Source organism: Neomonachus schauinslandi, chromosome 14 (assembly GCF_002201575.2).
Source record: "Neomonachus schauinslandi chromosome 14, ASM220157v2, whole genome shotgun sequence".
NCBI lineage: Eukaryota > Metazoa > Chordata > Mammalia > Carnivora > Phocidae > Neomonachus > Neomonachus schauinslandi.
This window is the reverse complement of record NC_058416.1, coordinates 84,877,855-84,893,873: the sequence shown is the minus strand read 5'-3', so window position 1 is coordinate 84,893,873 and position 16,019 is coordinate 84,877,855. Positions and strand designations below refer to the sequence as shown.

At 45.7% G+C, this 16,019-nt stretch overlaps 1 protein-coding gene across 2 annotated transcripts in view; it reads left to right on the top strand.

Annotated features, from left to right (window-relative positions):
• KDM2B (lysine demethylase 2B) overlaps positions 1 to 16,019 on the top strand; it is a 122,824-nt gene that overhangs the window by 58,313 nt on the left and 48,492 nt on the right. For both annotated transcript variants that reach the window (XM_021698552.2, XM_044921002.1), the window contains exon 12: positions 13,889 to 13,975. In XM_021698552.2, coding sequence (XP_021554227.1) covers positions 13,889 to 13,975 — 87 coding nt within the window. The remainder of the gene's footprint in view (positions 1 to 13,888; positions 13,976 to 16,019) is intronic.

Here is a 16,019-nt window from a genome sequence, read left to right as displayed (position 1 = left end):
ATCCCTGTAAAGCGAATCATTCCTTGCTTTGGGTCCTTTTCACTGACTCTTGACTTTTTTGGAGGTTGCTGACCTCTCTTGAGGGTTTTATGAAAACGTGCTTATACACACCAAATTTTGCATGCTGTGTCAAGAGGTCTTGGACTCCCGAGCCTGTTGCTGGACTCCAGGTTAAGAGTCCCTAATCTCGTGGCATGGAGTTTTGTATGTTAGGTTTCCTAAAGCAAACCTTAGAATTCTCTCATGAGGCTCCTTTTTTCTTCTGAGGTCCTTTAAAGTAAAAACAAGGAATTTTAATCAATAATAAAACCATTAATAGTACTGGGGCCCCAGAATGTTGTAAATGAGTTAAAAACACATTCATCTTAGGAGGAAATGTTGTTCTGTGCTGTGGAAAGCTCTTTTTTCCTTTAAAATATCTTTGTGTCTCTGATCTGTTTGTGTGTAGTGTTCTTGGTTCCTGGTTGGTCAGATTTCTTTTTTTTCTTTTTTGGTCAGATCTCTTTCTGGGGATAGGACTCGGCCCCTCCTGTCTCTCACCTGTACCCACCTGATGGGCCTCTGAGATTGGATTCAGCCTGGGCCCGTTGATGGTGTGGAGGAGGGCTGGGGTCAAGGAGCCCAGCCTCCTCCCTCCTGTCTTCACCATGGGTTTCAACAGCAGTTTGTGATAATGCATCTCAATTGCTATGTGCTCTTACAGGTGTTTACTATATATAAACTCATTTAAACCTCCCAACAACCTTGGTAGTACTTTTATTATCCTCATTTTGTAGATGAGAAAATTGAGGTACAGATAGGTTAAGTGATTTGCCCAAGGCCACTCCTGCTGCCTAGTGGGGGCGTCCTTGTGCTCACCCCCTACTCAGTACTGCCTTGTTTGGCTGTTGTAGAGACATTTTCTCCCTTCTCAGAGGCCATCCTACATTTAGGGAGAAGGTAGTAAGGGGGTTGCTTTGGCTTTCTTTATAGAACAGGCAATGGATCTGGCCCTGGAACAGAGGTCATAAATTGGCAGTCCCTGGCCAAATCCAGCCTCTAGGCATTATGTTTGGCCTGCAGAGTATTAAACATATTTTTGTAATTACTTGCCAACATTAAAATATCAGAAGAGTCATAAAAGAAAATATCCTAGCTATCCTGGCCCGTGTTCCTGACTGGCTACAAGCAGCAGGAAGTGAGTAGCAGCTGACCTTATACACCCCAGTCCCCACCGCTCCCTACTGCCTCCCTGAGTGTGTATTTGTTAGACTCACACATCTCTTTTTCATACCATCTAGCCACTTAAGCTCACTTATTGAACTTACCTTTCTTTTTTTTTTTCTAAGACACCAGAATAGATGATTTATTGATACTCAGCCACAAAAGAAAACAGAATTAGGCCCAAAAGTCACAGGTCCAGGGCAAAGGGCCAGAAGGGGCTATTTTTTGGTATGAGCAAGGTGGGTCTTTCAGCGGTGGTCGTTGGGATCAGATGGCGGTTGGATGTTCTAGATCCATTGAATCAAGTTCTAGAAAGTAGGCATGCAGTCCAATAGTTTGTACCACGTCCCTGGCCTCTGGCTTTCTTTGTTTCTGCTCCTCTGGCTTCTGTGGGTGCACAAGCTGGTGCTTTACTTGGACCTCTCTGTCTTATCTTTTTCGCGGCAGCCTGCACATTCCCTTCTTCCTCCACTTAGCTGTCATGGTGCGGAGGTTTCCAGAAGATGGAGCTAAGGCCACGAGAGCTCCAATTTGCCTATTTTTGGAGATATTTATGTTCTTGAGCCTTGTCCGGGGAGGTCTTTTGTAGCTTAAAGAGCTTGTAAATTGGGTAGACAGGTCTCCTTAGAGCCCCAGGAGAACTGGAGTGTCTGCTCGTGTCTCTAAAGGCTGTGTGGCCAGGAGTCTGTATGGGGGAAGTGGCCAAACGTCTCTTCTGGAACAGGAGGGTTCTTGGCTCTCCAGCCTGGCCATCAGCCCCTCATAGTCCCTGGGGACCCAGAAAAGAGTTTGAACCCAAGACTGACCTTCAGAAGGAGAGTGTTGTCACAGAGGATGAGCAGCTTCTTCCTGGCTGCACCTCGGTGCCTTGGCTCTCTCTCCTCAGATACTGGGGTTTTGTTTGCACTGTCTGAGAAATAAAACACAGCTCAGGAATGTGGGTCCAGAGCAGAGATCTTAGCCAGTGCCTCATGCTATCACTACCATTGAGTGATTCCTATTTCTGGCCAGTGGTGGGTCCCCCTTGGTGACTGACCAGTTATGATCTTTGGTCTGCTGTTTATGAGGTAGCTCATGGTAACCAAAGCCCCTGCTACTGGAGATGGTCCCCAAAACAGTCTCCAGATGACTAGATTTGGCTTTTATCAAAACCCATTTTTTCTCTCATTTGTAGAGTATTTTTTTAAATGTGGTAAAATGCACATAACACCATTTTGCCGTAAAATTTTTTTTTACTTACTAGATCACCACTTTAGAATCTTTAAGAGTCTTCAAGAATTTACCATTTTAACCATTTTATTTTATCAAAAAAATTTTTTTTGAGATTTTTAAATTTTTTTTTTTTAAAGATTTTATTTATTTATTTGACAGAGAGAGACAGCGAGAGCAGGAATACAAGCAGGGGGAGTGGGAGAGGGAGAAGCAGGCTTCCCGCTGAGCAGGGAGCCCCATGTGGGACTCGATCCCAGAACTCTGGGATCATGACCTGAGCCGAAGGCAGACGCTTAACGACTGAGCTACCCAGGCGCCCAAATTTTTTTTTTATTTTTAAGTAATCTCTATCCCCACTGTGGGGCTTAACCTTACAACCCCTGCGATTAACATGTTCTGCCGACTGAGCCAGCCAGGTGCCCCAATCCTAAAGTGCAGTTTAGTGACTTTAAATACATTCACAATATTGTGCAACCACCACTTCTGTGTGGTTCAGAACATTTTCATCACCCCAGACAGAACCCTGTCCCCACTAGTGGTCACTCCCCATTTCTGCCCCCACCGTCTGCTGTTTTTGTTTTTGTTTTTTTAAGACTTTATTTATTTGACAGAGAAGGTACAAGTAGGGGGGAGTGGCAGAAGGAGAGGGAGAAGTAGGTTCCCCACTGAGCAGGGAGCGCAATGTAGGGTTCGATCCCAGGACCTGATATCATGACCTGAACTGAAGGCAGATGCTTAACCTGCTGAGCCACCCAGGCACCCCTGCTTTCTGTCTTTATAGGTTTATCCACTCTGGATATTTCTTCTCTGTAAAAGTTCCAAGTGTTACAATGTTACATGATCAATGTAAAAAAAAAAATTAAACATTAGAGGCTAGAGTCTATAGAAAATGTCCCCCTCCTCAGTTCTCCCCCCTGGAGGTAACCCTGCTACTCATCTGCTGAACGTAATTCTGGAGCTTTCCCCTCCTATACATAATTTTGAAAAAAATTAGATGGTCTTGTTTTGCAACTTGCTTCTGTCCCTTAAAGCTTTCTCTTTTGTGCCTTCCTGTAGGTCTAGCTCATCCTTTTTGTGGGCAGAACTTTTGAAAGTTGAGTTTGTCCTTCCCATGACCCTGTGGTTTCAGCAGGTCCGAGAGAGCTCGTTTGTACCTTGGAAACTTGCCTTGAGGGGTCTGGATTTAGATTCAAACCAAAAGGACCACCCTACTTAATTTATTTTGTGAAAAGAAGGGGGATTCCAGCATCTTGTAAAAATCCAACTAAGAAAGTCATTTCCGGGGTGCCTGGGTGGCTCAGTTGGTTAAGCATCCAACTTTTGATTTTGGCTCAGGTCGTGATCTCAGGGTCGTGAGGTTGAGCCCCACATCGGGCTCCACGCTCAGCACGGAGTCTGCTTGGGATTCTCTCTCTCCCTCTCCCTCTGCCCCTGCCCCTGCTCAGTTGCACTCCCTCTCTAAAGAAATAAAATCTTAGGGCGCCTGGGTGGCTCAGTCGTTAAGCGTCTGCCTTCGGCTCAGGTCATGATCCCAGGGTCCCAGGATCGAGCCCCACATCGGGCTCCCTGCTCGGCGGGGAGTCTGCTTCTCCTTCTGACCCTCCTCCCTCTCATGCTCTCTGTCTCTCATTCTCTCTCTCTCAAATAAATAAATAAAATCTTTAAAAAAAAAAATAAATAAATAAAATAAAATCTTTTAAAAAAATAAAATCTTAAAAATAAGAAAAGAAAGAACGCCATTTCCTTTCCCTGTCTTTGTGAAACTCTTGGGATTTGGGACTGAGATACCTTAAGTGACTTCCTTCTTTCAAGACACTTCTTGTGCTGGCGGTGCAGGATACTGGCCTGTACCTATGGAAAGAATAAGAAATCAGGACATGAGACCCTTGAATTCAGTTTCTGGTTTCCATTCTTTGCTGCTTGCTGTGTGGTCAAGTCACTGTACTTTTCTGTTTACCTGCAGGTGAAACAGGGGTATTGGACTAGCTGTGCTTTATCTTTCTGGGGACCAGATTCTATAGTCCCTTGGCCGTTCGGAAGTGCTTAACCCATCGAAACCTGAGTGTCTTCCTGGTAAAATGGGGATAATAACAGGGATCTGCGTCATTGGATTATTTTGAGGGACAGTGAGGTAATGAACACCTAGCACTCCTGGTAAACCCTTGGAGAAAAATTAGATATTCTCAGGTAGACAGTCAAAGGAGAGCCAGGCTGGCTTTGCCTGGCTTCCCACCCTTCCCAAGCTCTGTCCCCGCCTCTCAGCTCCCCTCAGCCCTCCTCCAGGTTAATGATCACCATCTGTGTAAGTTTCTTAGGGCTGCCATAACAAAGAGCCACAGACTGACTTAAAACAACAGAAACTTATTTTCTCACTGTTCTGGAGGCCGGAGGTCTGAAATCAAGGCCATGCTTGCTCTGAAGGCTCTAGGGGAGGAAGGATCCTTCCTTGTCTTTTCCAGCTTCTCGCAGTTGCCAGCAGTCTTTGGCATTCCTTGGCTTGTAGCTCCATCACTTCAATCTCTGCCTCCACGTTCACATGGTTGTTGGCCTTCTGTGTGTGTTATCTTCTCATAAGGACAGCCGTCACTGGATTAGGGCCCGCCCTAATCCACTATGACCGGGTCCTAACATGGTTACATCTGCAAAGACCTCATTTCCCAATAAGGTCACGTTCTGAGGTTTCACCCATGAATTTTGAGGGGCACACTATTCAACCCAATGCATCATCATCTTTTTTCCTTCTTGGATTGGCAACAGTAAGATGGGAGTAGCCCTGCATGCTGTTCCTTCTAGAAGACTCTGTGCTTTCTATTAGAACTCAAGGAGAGAGTTGTGGCTCCTGATGGGAGGAAAGGAGGCGGGTGGCTCCGGGGGGCAGGCCTACTCCTCATATCGACAGTAGACGACTTGAAAATGCCTGGCAAGGTTGTGAAGGGTTTGGGTCTCAGTGGGTCGTGACCACTGAGGTTGTCGGTAGGAGGGTCTTTGTCGGATACCCTACAAGGTGATTCTGCAGTGGTCATTATTAATTAAAATAATGCCAGGCTCTCTTTCCCACGAGGCCATGCCCTCCTGGTTGCCAGAGTGTCAGCTTGGGATGAGCATGCCGGCTCACAGCAGACAGCCACCTTTCCTATTGCACAGAACTGTGGCACTCTCTGGAATTAGGGGCTGGAAGAGGCAGCGAGGGGCGATTGTTTTCAGGTGTTTTATATATATTTGACATTAAAATTTTTTAAAGAGTTTATTTATTTATTTATTTATTTGTCACAGAGAGAGACAACTAGAGAGGGAACACAAGCAGGGGGAGGGGGAGAGGGAGAAGCAGGCTTCCCGCCGAGCAGGGAGCCTGACTCGGGGCTCGATCCCGGGATCCTGGGATCATGACCTGAGCCGAAGGCAGACGCTTAAACGACTGAGCCCCCCGGGCGCCCCTATATTTGACACTAAAGAAAGAAATCAGTTGTATTGTTCTTTCATGAAAACCCAAATATAAGAGCAAAGAAAATAATCCTAAATGAAGAGTACATTATCCAAACAGGTATTATCTTTTAAGACCAAAGTTTCTGGAGTCAGGCTGACTCCCAGGAGCCATCCATTAAGCAGCCGAATGCTCTTGGGGAAAGTGATAAAATGGAGAAAGAACACGTGCCTCATCAAATTCAGTGAGACAACATGCATAAAGCCTTACTTAGCATGGGGCCTTGAAGTGCTCGTAACCTAGAGCTGATTTATTATTATTATTATTATTATTTCAGACACCGAGCAATGAACACAGGCCCATTTAAGGTCAAGTGTGAAAGTCGGTGAAACCCAACACCGTGGAAGGTGTGTGTACAGCTTTACTCTCTTGGGATCATCAGTCCTGACCCCAGAACACACCGGCTTGTTTAAGCACTGGCACCTTGCTGGTTTTGCAAAATAGTCAGGTATAGGGCCCAGGCCTCTGGCACTGATGACTCTAATTCACTCCTCCCCTCTCCCCTCCCCACCTGCTTCAGAGGAGCCAAGAAGCAGGAAGCCTGGCTTGCTCCCACCTGAAAGATGACCCAGAGCCCAGAGAATGGCATAATCAGATTCAGCTGGGCTTGGGGGCTGGCCTTCAGTAGTTGCTCAGGCTCTCTTGCTGGGGGCTGGGTGTCATACTGAGCCCTGTGTCTGGTATTTTGGTTGGGCAGTGAGGGGATAGAGGGTTGATAAGAAGGATGGATGAGACAGGCCTCTCACCTAACGAGCTCCCGGCGTGATAATAAAACAAGCCACGGGTGCTCCCAGTTCTCTGCCTCTACCACCTCAGGGATCGAAGGAGAACAGCAAAGGGCCAGATACCCGAGTTCCAGACATCTGGGCAAACCCTGGACCTGAAAAATGGGTACGTCGATCCGTGTCCCTTGGGACTTTTTTTTGGCCTAAAATTAAGTTGTGGGCTCCTGAATCACCTTATTATCCCTTCTCGTTATGTAGCTAAGTCAGCGTTTAGACCGCCCTTCCAACTAAATAAACTTTTCAATTTCCCTGTGCTTAGAACTTCTGAAGTGGTTGAGTTCTGCAAACAGAGGACAGGGGCAAGGTATTCCAGCAGGAAACATGACAGAAGCCAATTAAGAGATTGGCCAACAGTCGTTGAGCATTTACCACAGACCAAGTACCTTCCGTGCGTTATGATTCTCGCCACAAGCTGGCGTGGTGGGGGACTCTTATCATCCCATTTCCTAGATGGAGAAACTGAGACTTAGAGAGGCGTGGTGACTTGCCCAAATCGTGTAGCTAATAGGCTTCTAACCACGGCGCGCTTTGGCTTGTGTAGGCTGTTGGTTGCCACAGACCATGACAAATGACTACAAATTCTGTGGCCTGAAACAACAGAAACTTACTCTCTCCCAGTCCGGTGTGCCCTCTGGGAAGGCTCCAGCGGGGGTTCTTCCTTATCCTTCCAGCTTCTAGTGATCCCTGGTGTTTATTGGCTTGTGGCTGCATCACTACACTCTCTGCCTCTGCCCTCTGAGGGCCTTCTTCCTGGTGTCTCTGTTCAAATCCCCCTCTTCTTTCTCTTAGAAAGACACCAGTCATGGGGCATCTGAGTGGTGCAGTCAGTTAAGCATCTGACTCTTGGTTTCGGCTCAGGTCATGATCTCAGGGTTGTGAGACTGAGTCCCGCCTTGGGTTCCGAGCTGAGTTCGGAATCTGCTTGGGACTCTCTCCCTCTCCCTCCTCCCCGGTGTTCCCCCTCCTCCCCTCCAGCTCCGTGCAAGCGCGCGTGTGCTCTCTCTGTCCAATAAATAAATCAATCTTAAAAAAAAAAAAAAGACACCAGTCACTGGATTTGGGGTGCACCCTAAATCCAGGATAATTTCATCTGGATATCCTTAACGAATTACATCTGCAAAGAACCTTTTCCCAAGTAAGGTCACATTCATAGGTACCAGGGATTTGGATTTGAACATACCTACTTGAGAGATACAGTTCAACCCAGTGCAGATGGGTTTTTACAGGCGGGCACAAGATGGTTGGGCTGGGGCAGAGGCAGGGATCTTGGGAGGCCCAAGGGGCATTGATGCCCAGTTGCCTGTGGCAAGGGGAGGACCCCTCAGTCTGCTGGGTTCCCCAGAGCAGTGGCCTGAGCTGTTCCGACCCTTGTTACCCTCCTTTACCTTTGGTTTGGTTGATGGTTAGGGATTCTTGATGCCTGCCTCTGCTTTATTATCATCAATTAACACCCCACCCTACGGAGCAGTGAGGCCTGAATCCATTGTTGGCTGGTTAAGCCCACTAAGAGAGTTGGCATAACAGGAAACAGAGGCCCAGCACATTCGTTGTCTGTGGTGATCTTGTCGGGTCAGAAGCAGGGCAGGTCCCAGCAGAAAGGGCCTGGTGGCCCCAATCTTTCCCTTTTAGAAAGCTTGCCCTGGGCTCTCCTACTCAGAAGGGTTATAGGGTGTAACCTATGATGGGCTGAGGGGCTGGTCCTGACACCCAGGCTTCCTAGTCTCTGCTTCCAAGAGCCCCAGGAAGGGTATAAATTCTGGCAGAGCCTAGGGATGCCAGTGACGTGGTGCTCTTCAGCACAGTTTATTTCTCAGAGACAATCCCCAATTAGAATAATCTCTTCCTGTAACCTGTCACAAACAAATGAAAATACTTCCCTGAGGGTCAGAACCCCGAGCACCTCCTGGTGGCCACCGAGGGCCGTGGAGGGGAACTGTTTCCCGCCGGGAGTGTGTGTGGGAGACGCGCACTCCAGGGTCCTTGGGGAGGTCTCTCTTGATTTTCATTTTTATTTAGTTATTTTTAAATGACTTTTTTTTTTTTAAAAGATTTTATTTATTTATTCATGAGAGACAGAGAGAGAGAGAGGCAGAGGGAGAAGCAGGCTCCCAAGGAGCAGAGAGCCCGATGTGGGACTCAATCCCAGGACCCTGGGATCATGACCTGAGCCGAAGGCAGACGCTTAACCATCTGAGCCACCCAGGCGCCCTAAATGACTTTTTTTTTAAGTAGGCTCCACGCCCAGCTTGGAGTGAGGCTTGAACTCATGACCCTGAGATCATGACCTGAACTGAGATCAAGAGTTGGACTCTTATCCGATGGAGCCACCCAGGCACCCCCTCTATTAATTTTTAATTATTATTTATCATTACTAATGTGTATATTATTGATAATACTACACCTTCAGTAATAGCTTTTTGTAACCAGACATTCCTCCACAGAGACCTCACCTTGCTTGTGAGTTACGGACTCCAGCTTTGATACTGAAATGACAGGAAATTTTGAGACAGTTCAGAAACTCCAGGAAAACCAAGGCGAGTGGACATTATTTTCAATCTTACGCAGAGTAGTGTTTATACACTGGTGGCCCGTGGCCCAGACTGGCCTCTGTACTGGTTGGCTCACAGTTGTTTTTTCGTTTTTGTTTTTGGGGTTTTGTTTTTTTTAATTTTTCAATCAGTTGCCAGCATTTAAGCAATTTCAAATAAAACTCTGGATCTTTGATTTCTTCTGAAAAAATCAGAGATCAGGTGGGGCTTTTATTTCCACAAGAGGTTAGTGGTTTGGAACTGAGTAACATTTGCCCTCTCTAAACCGGCCCGTGGCGTCCAGTGTGCCTTAGGCCACACCACTCTCTAGGGCTCTAGTCTGTCAATATCTTGCATTTTATCTGCTTGGTTCTTAGCAGCATTTGAGTTTGTCACCCCAACCTGGAGTTTGAGATTAGGTAAGAGGGCAGGAAGTCCCATGGAAGTGATGGGCTCCCCTGCTCCCATCATATGGTAAGATAGATCTAGCTATATTTATATAAGATATCTAGATACAGATATATGTGAATTGAAAGGTTTTGCCTAAACACAGAGCATCTTCCTCAAAAAAGAAAAAAAAAATATATATTTTAATGCTGTTTTTGGGAGTAGGGAAACATTATTTAAAAAAAACAACAACAGAAAACCCTGCTGTACTGTAGAAGAGGGTGTGAAATTCATATGGATTGTTAAGAACCATGAAACATCAACAAAATTTTGTGCTTGTGCAGGCCCACGTTGGGCACATGTGTGTCTTCCTTCCGTGATTGGGGCAAAGTTTGAAAAATGCTTTGTAGAGAAGTTAGTGGCTGAATGAGTTCTCTGTCTCGCAAGGAAGAGGTGAGCATGACTCATTTCTGTATTTGTTAATCAGATGGTGAATGTGAGCCCAGATTGTCTCCTAGGTGTTATATTTTTTTAATAATGGGGTATATATAGGTCAGCTCCAGACGTTGCTGGAATGGTTTCCTGAGGCTTTATCACCCAGTGTTACTCCCTGGACTTGTAGTTAGATGGACCTGGTCAGTGTCAGTTTCGGTCACCTCCCTGCTGTGTGACCTTGGGCAAGTCACTTAGCCCCTCTGAACTTTAGTTTCTGCTTCTGGGGAGAAAGGAGGAGAATCAGCCCTATTCCTCAGAGAGGATTAGTCTAGAGCAAGCATTCAACAAATGCTCCTAAGAATGGTAGTAAAATCACAACTCACTTCATGGAAAGTCAAGGGTAGATATACTGTTCTAAGCTGTGGCTTCCTCAAGGTCATACAGTCTGCAAGTTGTAGAACTTGAACCCAGGTCTTCTGACTCTAGAACCAGTGTTGTCATAGGCATAACAGTAATAGCTTAACTAGTGAGGTCTCCTGTGTGTACTTTCTAGAACCTCTGATTCCAGTCCTTAGGGAGGGACTGCTTTGCCCCACTTTCTCCTCCCTTTTTAAAAAATTGTGGTAGGGGCAGGGCACCTGGCCAGCTCAGTCGGAAGAGCACACGACTCTTGATCTCAGGGTCATGAGTTCGAGCCCCATGTTGGGTGTAGAGACTACTTAAATAAAAATAAAACACTAAAAAAAAAATTAAAAATTGTGGTAGATCATACATCACATAAAATTTATCATTTTAACCTTTTTTTTTTAAGGGTCCCGTTCAGTGGCATTAGGTGTGTTCACACTGTGTGCGGCCATCAGCACCGTGCATTAAACAACTCCCTGCTTCTCCCTCCCTGAGCCCTGGCAGCCAGCACTCTGTTTTATGCTTGTATGAATCTGACTACTTTAGGCATCTCATGTTTCATCCATATTACAGCAGTGTCACGATTTCCTTCCTTTTTCGGGCTGAATAATATTCTATTGTGTGGCCAGACCACATATTATTTATCCATCCACCCACTGATGGACACTTGGGTTGTTTCCAAGTGTCCTTTGGCTGCTGTGAGTCATGCTACTAGGAATGTGGCCCCCTGTCTTCTTGAAGGATAGGTTGAATATTACCGTGGTTAGAGCACAGGTTGTGGAGTGGAAGGGTCTCTACCCCTTCCTGGCTGAGTGGTCTTGGACAGTTCCCTTACCCCCTAAGCTCCGGTATTCTCATCTGGAAATGATGGTGGTCCTTCTCACAGTGTGGTCAAGAGTGTTGGATGAGAGAGTGGATATGGCGTATTTATTACGATGCCCAGCCCAGAGCAAACACTCAATACATCCTACTCTTGTACATTCATTCAACAAAATATGTGGTGCCTGTCTCCTGATGGTTCCATTTCACCTCTCACCTATCCAGTCCTATCCACCCTGGGTGGTGGACCAAGTGGGAATGACCCACTAATGGGTGTAATGTCTGGGGTCCATTTAATTCAAAACCAAAACTGATTAAAAAAAAAAATTGGTCTACTTTTTATCATCATTGGGAACTGGCAGTTCTAAACAATGTCAGTGATGAAACACTCCTCCCCCAGGCACGGATCATTGCCACTGCCCCCAACCTTCAATAGCCTCTTTCATGCCCCATGTGAAGTCCACACTGGAGCTGAATCATGCTTGTATTCTTGGTCCCCTTCTGTTATATTTCTTGTTAAATATGCTGCATATGTGTTAGAAAAATTGGCAGCCTAATAATCCCGTTTTCCTTTATGGTAGCTGTTACTGCTGTCTGATTGGCATTTTAGGGGATGCCTGGGTGGCTCAGTCGGTTGAGCATCTGACTCTTGATCTCAGCTCAGTTCTTGATCTTGGAATTGTGAGTTCAAGCCCCACGTTGAGCTTCACGCTGAGCGTGGAGCCTACTTAAAAAAAATTGCTTTTTATGATAGGACTTTATGTTTCAGAATGGTGTTAGATTGACAGAAAAATTCAGCAGATACTACAGTTTCCACGTACACACGCCCCCCTTTCCCCTAGGATTAACATGGTATATTAGTGGAGTACACTGGTTACAATTAAACCAACATTGATACATTATTACTAACTAAAGTCTAGAGTTTATTCACATTTCCTTAGTTTTTTCCAAGTGTCTTAGATGTATTTCAGGATCCCACCCAGGATAGCACTATTTATGTATTTGTCATGTCTCCTTGGGCTCCTCTTGGCTGTGACAGTTTCTCAGACTTTTTTTTTTTTTTTTGGTTTTGTTGACCTTGACGGATTTGAGGAGTACTAGTCAGGGATTTTGTAGAAAGTCCCTCTTTCGGGATTTGTGGCTTTATTTATTTTTTTAAAGTTATTTACTGGAGGCTTACTGTAGGTTAGTCATTGTACGAGGGATATAGCAGTGAACCAAGATATTTATAAACAGCATTTATAAATCAGTGACATTGATGCTGGACTTGGACAGAGCTGTATGGGCTGAGAATTGAAGCCAGACAGCCCCGAGTTTGACCCTTGATCACTGTCCTGTTTGCCACCTCCCAATGGGCAGAATAGAGTTCCACAGGTGGATTTGGCGTAATAGGCACATCTTGAAAAATCTGGCAATCACAGGATGATGAGAAAACTGAGACAGTAGAACAAATTAGAAGTGAGTTGGATTCATTTCCGGTGAATAGATTAGGGAAAGGGAGTTAAAATAATCTTTACCTATATTTCTGTTTTGAGCTCTTTTGCTCTTCCTGTTAAGTTCTACTGTGTAGCTTTCTCTGTTTTTAAATGTCCCTGCAGGAATGTTTTTGTACAATCCAAAAATTAACGGTCAGGGTCAGAATAGGCCAGTGACAGATCTGTCCCTAAATGCTTTTTCATGGCATGCTGTGGATGCAACCAAAAAAACCCACGTGTGAAGTGGTCATGGGGTGGGAAGTCTGGTGCTGAAGAGTGGGGTTCGGGGGCTCTGCCCTCCTGGTCTGGGGCAGCACCCAAGTCCTCTTGAGTCTTTCTGAGCCTTGATTGCCTAATTGAGCTTCAGGGATAATTCAGGGATAATTCAGTGGAGTAGCATCTTACACCTGGTTGAGGTTCTAAAATGAGCCTCCACATAAGGCCAAAATCTGGTAGAGTCAGAATTACCCTTGAAAAGCCTTCAGACCACCCACAGAGATGTGAACACAGTGCGCCATGCGGGAGACCCTTGCCCAGCCCGGGAGTACGTCTATCACAGCCCACTTTTCTGCTAGCATTTGGTCAGATGATTCCATCCTTGGTCAAACCAGATTAAGAATCTACTTGTGTTTATGGCCCATGTTGTAATAAACAATGACATGTCTTTACACACCAAGATTAGAATACACATAGCTTGCTGGCTGATGGAAGAAAAGAGGTCTCACAGGTGTCAAGACCTCGTGGTTGGTTTTGTTTTTGTTTCTCTGCATACGTAGTTGAGTTTATGTACGTTAGAGCATCTTAGTGCACTGGCCAGCCCACTCCCGGGGTACTTGGTAAGGACTGAATGAGATTGTGTGCGTGAGAGTCCATAGCACTCTAGACCAATGTTTGGATTCATAAATATGATCAGTGAGCGATACATTCATGGAAGTCATAGGGAGGTGTGTGATTTGCTTTTTAAAAATATTTTTGGAAAGGGGGATATTGCATGTCTTGTGGCCTCTAAGGAACCCTGGTGACTTGGTTTCTACTGAGTGTGTGGGTGGTGGTCGACTTAGTAGAGGGCTGACTTTTATTGGGTTAGATCCAGTCTTAGCCCCCTTCAGGGGCCTCCCCTCTACTCTGGGCTAATATGGCTCCTTTGTTTGGCCACAGAATGTCCTGAAGGAGCATGCGGATGATGACCCCAGTCTGGCCATCACTGGGGTCCCTGTAGTCACTTGGCCAAAGAAGACTCCAAAGGTAAGACGCGGATCACCTGCAGCTGGGAGACCATTCCCACTGCCTTTCACATCTCCTGTAAGATGAATGTTGGCAGCTTTTCAGTGGGGACTCCTGGCAGAGGGCACCCCAGTTAAGAGGAATGATTCTGGTGATTTGTCTATTGCAAGTTTTTGTTTTTTTTGAAAGGGATCATTTTCCCTAGCTGTGGAAACTGCAGGCAGTGCCCCCTGGTGGTCACTCAGAAAACTGTGGGGGGAGATCATGATGCCTCACCTTTCCCTATCCTTAGGTGACTTCATTCCCTTCTTCCTTCTCTCCTTTCTTTTCTTCTTTCCTTCTCTTTTTCCTCCAGATGCTTCAAGGGCTGTTTTCTCTCTCTTTTTTCTCTTTTTTTAAAGATTCTATTCATTTATTAGAGAGCATGTGATAGAGAGCATGAGCAGGGGAGAGGGGCAGAGAGAGAGGGAGAAGCAGACTCCCCGCCAAGCAGGGAGCCCGATGTGGGGCTCGATCCCAGGACCCTGGGACCACGACCTGAGCTGAAGGCAGACACCCAATGACTGAGCCACCCAGGCATCCTGGTTTTCTCTCTTTTGAAAGTAACTTTTCGGGGCGCCTGGGTGGCTCAGTCGTTAAGCGTCTGCCTTCGGCTCAGGTCATGATCCCAGGGTCCTGGGATCGAGCCCCGCGTTGGGCTCCCTGCTCCGTGGGAAGCCTGCTTCTCCCTCTCCCACTCCCCCTGCTTGTGTTCCCTCTCTCACTGTGTGTCTCTCTGTCAAATAAATAAAATCTTTAAAAAAAAAAAAAAGTAACTTTTCTCTCTCTCTTTTTTTTTTTAACTGATTGATGCTCACCTTGGAAAAGTCTAATCAAATAGGAAATAGGAAAGGACAAAGACCCGAGGGAGAATGATAGTAACGTCCGCTGAGGACTTACCAGGAGTATGTTGCTTTGCCTCGTTGTCCACATCCCTTATCCTCTTTAGACTCCAACAACCCTGTGGGGCAGATACTCGGGACTCTCATTTTACAGATGAGGAAACTGAGGCTTACAAAGGTCAAGACACTTGTGAGGGCACTTGGCAGAGCCAAGTCTGTGTGACAGTCTGTGTGACAGCAGAGACCAAACTGTTAACCAGTGTCCACCTCAAAGTCCAGAGAAAACCAGTGATGTTTTGGTGAGTCTTCTTCCAAAGTCCATGCTAGGGTGGGACATGTATGTATCAACCTGTCTGTCCACACTCAGCCTCACCACTTTCTTGAGCAAGTTCTAGAAACTCTCTGAACCTTGCTTTCCTCGTCTGTATAAAGGGGCTATACCAGCACCTACTTCGATTGGATGTTGGGACGACTAGATGAGATAATGCATTGTTGAATTTGTTTCTGGTTAACTAAAAAGAAAAAAAAAATAGAGCAATGCATGCAAAGTTCTTAGGACAAGGACTGACCAGTAGTTAGTGCTCTTTAAACATTAGTTGTGACTTAAGCAGCCTCTTCATTGATGGGTATTTTTTTCTGGTTTTGTTGTTGTTGTTGTTGTTATAAGAGACATTTATTTATTTTTATTTTTTTAAAGATTTTGTTTATTTATTTGACAGAGAGAGACACAGTGAGAGAGGGAACACAAGCAGGGGGAGTGGGAGAAGGAGAAGCAGGCTTCCTGCTGAGCAGGGAGCCTGATGTGGGGCTCGATTCCAGGACCACGGGATCATGACCTGAGCTGAAGGCAGACGCTTAATGGCTGAGCCACCCAGGCGCCCCTATAAGAGATATTTAGAGGAACATTCTAGCTCTGTGCTGTCCAGAATGGTAGCTGCTAGCTCTATGGCTATTGAGCACTTGAAATACGGCGAGCCCAAATTGAGCTGTGCTAGAAGTATAAAATACACAACAGATTTCAAAGACAGTGCAAAGAGGAACACTGTAAAATTACTCATTAATTTATTTTTTGTATTGATTGCATGTTGAAATTAGGGTTGCCAGACTTTAAAAAGGATGTCCATTTAAATGTGAATTTTCAGGTAAACAACAAGTAAAACTTTAAGTATAGCCCACATATCACA